General features: G+C 37.0%; 1 protein-coding gene across 1 annotated transcript; it reads left to right on the top strand.

The window, feature by feature from the left end:
* Positions 1-473: 473 nt before the first annotated feature.
* On the top strand, positions 474-11,307 carry LOC107840664 (enoyl-[acyl-carrier-protein] reductase [NADH] 1, chloroplastic-like). The gene is made up of 12 exons (XM_047412621.1): positions 474-585; positions 1,519-1,628; positions 1,718-1,773; positions 1,859-1,943; positions 8,514-8,561; positions 8,905-8,979; positions 9,053-9,168; positions 9,293-9,340; positions 9,436-9,487; positions 9,628-9,685; positions 9,897-9,979; positions 11,278-11,307. Exons 1-12 carry the CDS (start codon positions 474-476, stop codon positions 11,305-11,307), a joined length of 873 nt encoding a protein of 290 aa, XP_047268577.1.
* Positions 11,308-11,327: the final 20 nt, after the last annotated feature.

Genomic DNA, 11,327 nt, shown 5'->3' with positions numbered 1-11,327 from the left:
GAATGCAAAGAAGAAATAGAAAATTGATTTTGGATGTTCTTTTCATTTTGAGGAAATAACGCTAGTGATTTGTTAAAAAGGAAAGATTGGGTGGAACAAATCATTTTGGATGACGGTGGACCTGAGAAGAAGGAGAATGGCAACTGAGTTCCTCAAAAGTATGCTCACATCCAATATATTAGAGAAACATCTCGTTTGCTTTTGGACGTGATGGAAATTAAGGATTAGTGAGAACAGTGGAGAGAAAGAAATATCCACCAAGTTTCTGTAATTGCGATATATTTTGTATTTCTCTGTTGATGAGAATTTAGAAATTTTAGTCAGAGAAGAAAAGTTGAATTCTCTTTCATGTTGTTCGTCTCTTTCATTAGATTTCTTGAAAACCTGCATGCAATTGGTATATTTCTGAATGTTTCGGTTTTTATTTGAAAACACTCCCAGGTTACAGCTGCTCCGCAAAATATTCTCGAGAAATGGCGGCAACTGCAGCTTCAAGCTTGCAAATAGCGATAGCTAGGCCCTCCATTCTCTCGACTAAAAGAATTCCCAGTTTCTGCTCAACAAAGTTTGGTGGTGACACTAGATGTCTATAATGAGTCTAAAACATCAATAATAGAGACAAGATAATTTGACCATAACTGATTACACCAAACACACAAAATCAAGACATGATTTAACTTGATTTGTTGCACGCTATTTTCTACATTTTCAAAACATCTCGAATTCCTCTCTTTCCAGATTGACCTCCAAACGCTAGCTGGAACTATCCTCCATCAGCTTCTATTCTTTGCTGCAGTCCGACCAGTTCCCAGCTTGACAGGGCTTCTGTAATCTTCCCTGGCATACACCATGATATTCCTCAAAGTTTCAAAACAATTTCCGAAGCCGTCCTGTGATCTTGCAATGCAAGATCAAATGTTTGACTGTTTCTTCTTTCTCACCACGTAGGAAGCATCTGGGGCATAAGATTATTACCCTTTCATGGTTCTCCTGAGTAAGAACTACCTCCCTTGCCAAGAACCATTCCAAACGTGCCACTTTGTATGGGTCCCCTTTTAAACTTGGGATATCCCCTCATTGTTGCACGATTCAAGGAAAGGCAATACGTAATCTCTAGTAGAGAACCAAAGTTGGAAACTTTTCCAGTGCATAATGTTCTTTTAGAATTCCTATCTTCTTTGGGTTACGATTAACGCATGATGAACTACTTCTGTGTTTGCGAACCGAAAGTAGCTTTTAGATAGTAGAGAGGATTTTTGTCGTCTTGACTCATATTAGAAACATTAACTGCCAAGGTGGAGCTTTTACAGCAAACACTGTGGTAGCATATTATTTGCTGCTGGAACTTGGACGATGGATGGAATGTTCAAATTGACAGAGATTGTAATCTCATTTGTGGCATCATCTACTTTTATGCTATATTAATTTCTTTTATCTCTGCCTTTAATGTGTTCAAATTCGGAATCGCTGTCCGTGCAGCCTTCTGTCTTTTGAGAAAACTGTAAACGCTTTTTGCAGATAAAAGGGCTTTTATATCTGGTGTAGCTGGTGATAATGGATATGGGTGGGCTATTGCTAAGTCCCTAGCTGCTGCAGGTGCCGAAATTCTAGTTGGAACCTGGGTGCCAGTGAGTGAAAGTTTCAATTCGTTGTGGTATCTCAGCTTGAACTCTCCTTATATATTCAAACCTCTTGACATTTTTGCATTCCTTTACAGACGTTAAACATTTTTGAAACAAGTCTCCAGCGGGGGAAGTTTGATGAATTACGCGTGTTAAGAGTCTAAACTTGTGTGTTTCTTTTGTACCTCTGAAGAAAAAGCCTAATGACTAATCTCACACTAAATACATCTTTGCAGTTTGAAAGATGGCTCTTTGATGGAGATTACAAAAGTATACCCCCTCGATGCTGTTTTTGATAGTCTTGAGGATGTACCTGAAGATGTAATTCCAAAGCCTATGATTGTGTGAAATTATTTATTGTGTTCTAATTTCATTATCCTAAAACTGTTTTTTACTCACCATGCAAATAAAAACAAATAAGCGTCATGCTGGTTCTTCTAAGTGGACAGTTTCTGTACGTAGTTCTCCCTGTTCACACCTTTTTTTTGCATGCTGAACAAACTAACTGCCAGAAATTCGTCTTCGTACTACTTTTTTTCTCACGTCTACACCGAACTTCTACTAATATTTGTGCTGCCTCTCCCACCTTATGCAGTGCAATGGCTATTATTATACATGTATATGTTAGGAAAGACGTATCAAAGAGCCCGACAGGGTAGCAACGGAAAATACCCAAGACTAAACTTTCCCTTTCAACTTGGACCAAGAGGAGACAAATAAACCCAAGCAAAATAGAGTAATATACAGCAAAAAAATCAACCAAATGAAACAAGATAAGAATAAAGGCAATCACACGAGATACAAGATTTACATGGAAAACTTTCAGTGGGAAGAGTGAAAAACCACGGGACCAAAACCTCCCCTATAACCACCAAAGAGTTACAATATTGTCCTCCAAAATGGACACAAAACAAGTTCCAAACAACAAGAAACAATACATAAACCACAACACCAAACACTAGAGAAATAAAGGAGTGAAAGCACCAAAAATGAAGATACTGTTCGGGAATGAAGAACAGGAGCTACAGGCGACCAAATCAATCTCCATCAGTTCCTAATCAAAGATTTATATGAGAGGAATAATCATTCCAAAAATCATCCCAATTGGACAAGAAACGAAGCGGGAATCGCAATTTGAAGTTGACAGCAACGGCTGAAATTTAGGTGCGAAAATCAGCTTTGTTTTTCTCTCTCTTTGGCTGCTGCAAACTCTCTTTTTGTGATGGTGAATAAGACCTAAAAAGATCAATATATATGCCCCATAGTAATGGGCCTATGGGTAAAAGTGGGTTGGTCCAAATTAGGCTTCATTTATCCACATAGGAAGGGAAAAAGACTCAATAACCCAACAATTCTCCCCCTCCCAACTATGTGGAGGAGACCGCTATCCCGGCGATCATGCAACATTCTTCAAACTTCCCTCTTGGAAAAGCTTTAGTCATCATGTTGGAACCATTATCATCCGTATGAATCTTCTCAAGTTCAAGCAACTTAGAATCCAACACATCCCTAATCCAATGGTATCTCACATCAATGTGTTTAGACCGACCATGAAATGTAGAATTCTTGTCAAGATGTATGGCACTTTGACTGTCGCAATGAAGCACATATCTCTCTTGAGCATAACCAAGTTCCCCCAAGAATCTCTTCATCCAAAGCAATTCTTTACAAGCCTCAACGGCAGCAATAAGCTCAACTTCTGTAGTAGATAGAGCAACACATTTTTGCAACCTAGATTGCCATGACACAGCTCCCCCTGCAAAAGTAACCAAATACCCTGACGTAGACTTGCGAGTATCAACATCACCGGCCATATCTGAATCAGTATAACCACAAAGAATAGGCTTTCCTGTACCAAAACACAAACTCAGATTAGAAGTGCCACAAAGATATCTCATAATCCACTTCACAGTATTCCGATGTTCTCTTCCAAGATTAGAAAGAAAATGACTAACAACACCAATAGCATGAGCAAATCTGATATTGTACAAACCATTACATACATCAAACTACCAACAGCTGAAGCATAAGAAACTTTCTTCATATCTTCCTTCTCATCATCACTAGAAGGACACTGCTTCGTGCTCAACTTAAAGTGCATAGCTAAAGGTGTACTGACAACCTTAGCCTTGTCTATGTTAAAACTTTGAAGTACTTTCTGACTATACTTCTCTTGTGATAACCACAACTTCTTGGCCTTTATGTCACGGACAATCTACATGCCAAGAATCTGCTTTGCTGGTCCTAAGTCTTTCATAGAAAAAAACTTACTCAAATCTTGCTTCAACTTTTGAATCCTGCAAGCATTATGACCAACAACAAGCATGTCATCAACATAAATCAATACAATAATAAAGTCACCATCAGAGAATTTTTGCACAAAAACACAATAGTCTGAAGTAGTCTTCTTGAATTCCTGCTAACATATAAAGGAACCAAACTTCCTGTACCACTGCCTAGGAGCTTGTTTCAAACCATACAAGCTCTTCTTCAATTTGCAAATATAATTCTCTTTTCCCTTGACTTCAAAACCTTCGGGTTGCTACATATAAATTTCTTCATCTAAGTCACCATGGAGAAAAGCAGTTTTAACATCCATTTGCTCAACCTCTAAATCTAGACTTGTAGCTAAGCCTAGAACCATACGAATGGATGACATCTTCAAAATCGTAGAAAATATCTCATCAAAATCAACTCTTTTTTTCTAGTTAAATCCCTTCACAACCAATCTAGCTTTATACCGTTGAATTGGATTACCATCTTCATGTTTCACCCTAAAAACCCACCTATTTTTCAAAGCTTTTCTATCTTTAGGAAGCTTAACCAAATCAAAGGTATAATTATCTTGCAAAGATTTAATTTCATCTTCCATAGCATCAAACCACTTTTCTTTTTCTTCATTTTCCATGGCCTCATCAAGACTCTCAGGTTCTCCCCTGTCAGTCAAGAGTACATACTCATTGGGACAGTAATGAGATGAAGGTATTCTCTCTCTTGTAAATCGTCAGAGAGAACTCTCTAGAGCATCAATAACTGGTTGCTGATCAACCATATCAACTTGTACTGAAGCATCAACAACTTCTTGCTGGTCATTCTAAACATGATCATCATCTTCATTATCAACTTGATTTTCATCATCATGAAGATTTTCTTCAGGAGCAGTAGTCAAAGGAACTAGATCAACATCAACTAGGTTCTCACTACTCTATGAATCAATCTTCTCAGCTTTATTAAAATCTTTAATGGTTTCGTCTTCAAAGAACACAACATCGCAGCTTCTAACAAGTTTCTTCTCAACTGGATCATAGAAACGATAGCCAAATTCATCTTGACCATAACCAATGAAGATACACTGTCTAGTTTTAACATCCAACTTTGACATTTCATCCTTAGGAACATGCACAAAAGATTTACACCCAAAGACTCTAAGATGATCATAAGAAACATTCTTACCAGACCAAACTCTTTCAAGGACATCACCATTCAAAGAAATAGAAGGAGATAAATTGATAACATAAACAGCCGTATTAAGTGCTTCTGCTCAAAAGGAATCTGGCATCTGAAAGCATACATCTAACTCTTTCAACTAGTGTTCTGTTAATCCTCTCTGCTAAGCCATTCAACTGAGGAGTCTTTGGAGGAGTTTTCTAATGCCGAATACCCTACTCTCTGCAATATCTATCAAAAGGACCAATATACTCACCACCATTATCTGAACGGATGCATTTCAATTTCTTCCCTGTCTGTCTTTCAACCAAGGCCTGAAAATTCTTGAACACATCAAGTACTTGATCCTTGGACTTCATTGGAAATACCCATAGTTTGCGAGAATGATCATCAATAAAAGTCACAAAGTGCACCACCATGAGACCTTACGTAAAAACGACCGCACAAATTAAAATGCACCAACTCCAGCAAATCGAGCTTTTTTGAAGGCGGATGACTCTAAAAAGAAATTCTTTTCTGTTTACCAGCTAAGCAATGAACACACTTCTTCAACTTTTCTAGTTTTACTCAAGAAAGCAAATTTTTCTTAGCCAAACTATCAATCCCCTTCTCACTCATATGACTCAACCTTCTATGCCACAACTCTGATGAAGTATCATTCTCTACCAAGTTTATCAAGCCTCTAGAAGTAGAGCCCTAAAATACATACAAGTTAGACAACTTGTCACCTCGAGCCACAATCATCAAACCTCTAGTAAGGTTCTACTGGCCAGCACCAAGGGTATTAACATAACCATCATCATTAAGACTTTCTACAGAAATCAAATTCAGGCGAACATCTGGAGCATACTTGACATTATTGAGAACTAGTTTGGAACCATTGTTACTTTCCAAACAAATCATGCCAATGCCAAGTACTTTAACTTCATTATTATTACCCATTTTTAATATCCCAAAATTACTCAGAGTATAAGAAGAAAGTAATTCCTTCTTTGGCGTAACATGAGATGTAGCACTAGAATCTACAAACCAGCTAGACTCATCGCAAACAAGATTAATGGCATTCTCACCACAAGCAACACGATTTTTATTATTGCCTTCTTTCTTTTTCCATCTTATATCTCTCTTATGCTTGTAGCAATATTTCATTATATACCCCTTTTGTTTCAATAGTCACATGTAACATTCTTGAATTTGGACCTTGACTTGCTTCTATTTTTATTTCTATTATTTGAATCTCTGGACTTGTTTCTCCCCTCTTTTCAGTAACCAAAACATCAGAGTGTGAAGATGAAGAAGATGAGGCCTAAGATCTTCTTCTCATATTTTCATTCAAGACACCACTCTTAACATATTCCATAGTTACAATACCACCGGGAGCAGAATTAGTCAAAGAAACTCTAAGAGTTTCCTAAGAGTCAGGCAGAGTATTAAGAAGCCAAAGCCCCAGAATTTCTTCATCGAACTTTACACCCATTCCGGATAGCTAATCAAGGACACCCTGAAAATCATTAATATAATTAGAAATAGGACTTCCCTCTTTATACCTAATATTCATCAATTGCTTAAGTAGGAACAACTTGTTATTGCCAGTCTTCGAAGCATAAAGTGTCTCGATCTTGTCCCACGAACTTCTAGCATGTGTCTCATTCACAATATGATTTCTAACATTATCTTCAACCCATTATCTGATATAGCCAAAAACCTGTAAGTGCTCAAATTCCCAATCCTCATCTATTTTGGATTCAGGTTTAGTAGATGCAAACACAGTTAGATGCATTTTCTTGACAAATAGAAGATCTTTCATCTTGCCTTTCCAATTACTACCATTCAAACACACCATCTTGCTCATATTTTCTTCCAGCATTCAAATCTACAATCAACAACAACCAACTCTCTGATACCACTTGTTAGGAAAGACGGGCACACAATCAAAGAGCCCGACAGGGTAGCAGCGGAAAATACCCAAGACTAAACTTTTCCTTTCAACTTGAACCAAGAGGAGACAAATAAACCCAAGCAAAATAAAGTAATATACAGCAAACAAATCAACCAAATGAAACAATATAAGACTAAAACCAATCACACGAGACACAAAATTTACGTGGAAAACCCTTCAGTGTGAAGAGTAAAAACTCACGGGACCAAAACCTCCACTATAATCACCAAAGAGTTACAATATTGTCCTCCAAAATGTCTACAAAATAAGTGCCAAACAACAAGAAACAATACATAAACCATAACACCAAACACTAGAGAAATAAAGGAGTGAAAGCACCAAAAACGCAGCTACTGTTTGGGAATGAAGAACAGGAGCTACAGGCCACCAAATCAAGCTCCGTGAATTCCTAATCAAATATTGAGATGAGAGGAACAAGCAGTCCAAACACTGATCTTCTTACTGGGGAAGAGACGGTGAATGTTGTCAGCAGATCTTCTTACTTTTCTTATTCCCCCTTTTAAACTTGGGATATCCCCTCATTGTTGCATGATTCAAGGAAAGGCAACACGTAATCTCTAGTAGAGAACCAAAGTTGGAAACTTTTCCAGTGCTTAATGTCCTTTTAGAATTCCTATCTTCTTTGGATTACGATTAACTCATGATGAACTACTTCTGTGTTTGCGAACTGAAAGGAGCTTTTAGATAGCAGAGGGGATTTGTGTCGTCTTGACTCATATTAGAAACATTAAATGCCAAGGTGGAGCTTTTACAGCAAACACTGTGGTAGCATATTATTTTCTACTGGAACTTGGACGATGGATGGAATGTTCAAATTGACAGAGATTGTAATCTCATTTGTGGCATCATCTACTTTTATGCTATATTAATTTCTTTTATCTCTGCCTTTAATGTGCTCGAATTTGGAATCTCTGTCCGTGCAGCCTTCCTTCTTTTGAGAAAACTGTAAACGCTATTTGCAGGTAAAAGGGCTTTTATAGCTGGTGTAGCTGGTGATAATGGATATGGGTGGGCTATTGCTAAGTCCCTAGCTGCTGCAGGTGCCGAAATTCTAGTTGGAACCTGGGTGCCAGTAAGTGAAAGTTACAATTCGTTGTGGTATCTCAGCTTGAACTCTCCTCAGCTTGAACTCTCCTTATATATTCAAACCTCTTGACATTTTTGCATTCCTTTACAGACGTCAAACATTTTTTAAACAAGTCTCCGAGGGGAGAAGTTTGATGAATTACACTTGTTAGAGTCTAAACTTGTGTGTTTCTTTTGTACCTCTGCAGAAAAGCCTTATGAGTAATCTCACACTAAATACAACTTTGCAGTTTGCCAGATGGCTCTTTGATGGAGATTACAAAAGTATACCCCCTCGATGCTGTTTTTGATAGTCTTGAACATACCTGAAGATGTAATTCCAAAGCCTATGATTGTGTGAAATTATTTATTGTGTTCCAATTTCATTATCCTAAAACTGTTTTTTACTCACCATGCAGATAAAAACAAATAAGCGTCATGCTGGTTCTTCTAAGTGGACAGTTTCTGCACGTAGTTCTCCCTGTTCACACTTTTTTTTGCATGCTGAACAAACTAACTGCCAGAAATTCGTCTTCCTACTACTTTTTTTCTCACGTCTACACCGAACTTCTACTGATAGTTGAGCTGCCTCTCCCACCTTCTGCAGCGCAATGGCTATTACTAGACATGCATAAAGCAAATTACAGTTATCCACTTTTCTTTTCTCTGCCGCAGTTATTTTTTGTTTGTGTTTGCTATCATTTTAGGGCTGTATCAGGACGTCTTCATCTTCCTGATATTATTTCCAACCTCCGACGTTTGTGTCACTGTTGCATGCTTTTCACACCTGATTCTCTTGTTTTTTTATAGGAAGTTGCAGAATCTGTGAAGGAGGATCTTGGCATCATCGGCATGCTTGTCCATTCACATGCTAATGGGCCAAAGGTATCATCTTTTGAGATTGTAAAACAGTGCATCTTCATCGGCAATCTTTCTCCTGAAACAATTCAAGAATTAGGTGACTAAACCTCTTTTGGAAACAATGAGGAGAGGATACCTTGCAGCAATATCAGCATCAAGTTATTCCTACGTATCTTTGCTAAAGCATTTCCTTCCAATTATGAACCCAGGCATGTATTGAGTTTTCCGTTCCGTTTATGTTTATCCTTTCACTTCTTGCCCCTTGTTTGCTGGTTTATACGATTATGTAATTCCCAAATATTTCCTTTGAAATCAATTGTGGTCTTATAACAGGTAGTTCTTCGATTTCTCTGACCTATATTGCATCCGAGAGGATCATTCCAGGGTACACATTATTCTTTACTTGTTCTTGTTTTGTTGTTTTTTAAATTTTAAATCTGTCCCTTTGAGGAATCATCGGTAGAAATATGTCGTGTACAGATATGGAGGGAGAATGAGTTCTGCGAAAGCAAAACTTGAGAGTGACACCAGAGTGAGTTGTTCTATGTTCTCTACGTGTTGATAAAAGAAAATAAGGACAAAAAGCCAAATGGTTTTTGCCCCTTGAATCGCTAATATCCTTGCTAATTTTGTTGCATCTAGTCATTGAAAGAGATCATTCTAATGATGTAGGTTCTTGCTTTTGAGGCTGGAAGAAAGCAGAAAGTTAGGGTGAACACAATAGCTGCCGGTATGTTGTCCATTCATTATCTCTTGGATTATCCTTATTTACTGCCGTTAACTATAAATTCTGTTAAGGTATTTTATTCTGCATGGATGATTGGATTTATGATGGTTATTTTCCTTCTGTATAATGCCCGTTTGCTATCGTCTTGTACACTATCTTCTTGTCAATAATTGTTTATCTAGTCAATTTATTACATTTCGCTTAAACTTGATAGTGTTTAATACATTTCGCTTGAGTTGCGTAGATTCTGGTTTCTACATGAAAACATCTCAACCAAATTACTTCCTCTGTTTCAAGGTAAGTGTCTTAGACTAAAGATGTGTGTAATGTACCAAAATGTCGTTTGAATCTTGTGGTCTTAAGCATGGCATGTAGAATGTTGGAATTAGAGTTACCACAACACAAATCCAAATTAATCGAGTCATAGAGTTCCGATACCAAGTAGTTAGACCAGAACAAAAAAGAACAATGGCAAAAACATAAAATACCCTCCATTTTAATTTGTTTGTCTTAGTTTCCTTTTTCGTCCGTTTCAAAAAAAATGTCTCTTTCTTCTTTTGACAACTCTTTAGTTTTACCTTTCTACATGACATGTCTAAGACCACAAGATTAAACATTTTTTTTTGTATATCTGATTTATCTTTAGTTTAAGACCACAAGATTCACAAGTCTATTTTACTTTCTTAAACTCCATGCTAAGTTAAAATCTAAGACCATAAGATTAAATGATTTTTTCGTATATCCGACATATTTTTAGTTTAAGACCACAAGATCCAAAAATCTATTTACTTCCTTAAACTCCGTGCTAAGTTAAAATCAGACAAACAAATTGAAACTGTGAGTATTAGGAAGCAGCAAAACAACAAATGATATGATAACTATTGTTTTCAATAGTTACCATAGCTTTACATTCATACTACATTAATTCTAAAAAAGAAATAACTACTCAAAACTTTATCTGAGCAGAGAATAAGGCCAACAAAAATTGATCCTATGTATACCAAAATGCCCTATTTAGAATAGGGAAAAGGCTCAAATATGTCATCGAACTATCAAGAATGGCTCATTTATGCCATCCGTTAAAAGCTTGGCTCGTTTATGTCATCGCCACTACAAAACAGGTTCATCCATGCCATTATTTGTTAATGGTGGTTTTTCAAAAACATCTTTTGCCACGTGCCATCTTTCTAGATGTCCACATCATTAATTAAAATAATGGAAAAATGCTCAATTATACCATCGAACTACCGAAAAGGCTCATTTATGCTATCCGTTTAAGTTTATCTCGTTTATGCCATTGTCGTTACAAAACAGGTTCATCCATTCCATTACTTGTCAACGGTCGTTTTTCAAAAATAGCTTTGCCACGCGTCGTCTTCCTAGAGGTCCACGTCACTAATTAAAATTATGAGATCGTCCAAATTAAGTTAACTAAACAACTAAATATATTTTGAGATATTCTTAAGCCAAGCTCCAATAACTGTAAAAACAAGTGAGGCCTAAAATATTCTTTTGCCAAGCCTTAAAATCCTCAAAATGACTAGTTAATCATTCTCTGTTGCATACATTTTGGTCGATTAATGTTTGTGCTTCAGGGATTTTTCATTCAGTGCTATGACAGGTGATCTTCCTCAAAGATTCAAGG

Source organism: Capsicum annuum, chromosome 1, assembly GCF_002878395.1.
Source record: "Capsicum annuum cultivar UCD-10X-F1 chromosome 1, UCD10Xv1.1, whole genome shotgun sequence".
Classification (NCBI taxonomy): Eukaryota; Viridiplantae; Streptophyta; class Magnoliopsida; order Solanales; family Solanaceae; genus Capsicum; species Capsicum annuum.
The sequence above is the reverse complement of the archived record's forward strand: the minus strand, read 5'-3'. Positions and strand labels throughout refer to the sequence as shown.

Bases quoted from the DNA above. Each gene is read 5' to 3' on its own strand.
- LOC107840664 (XM_047412621.1), top strand. From the start codon at position 474: ATGGCGGCAACTGCAGCTTCAAGCTTGCAAATAGCGATAGCTAGGCCC. The intron at 1,774-1,858 runs GTTAAGAGTCTA...ACATCTTTGCAG, and splicing joins AAGTTTGATGAATTACGCGT to TTTGAAAGATGGCTCTTTGA. The intron at 8,980-9,052 runs GTATCATCTTTT...TTCAAGAATTAG, and splicing joins CACATGCTAATGGGCCAAAG to GTGACTAAACCTCTTTTGGA.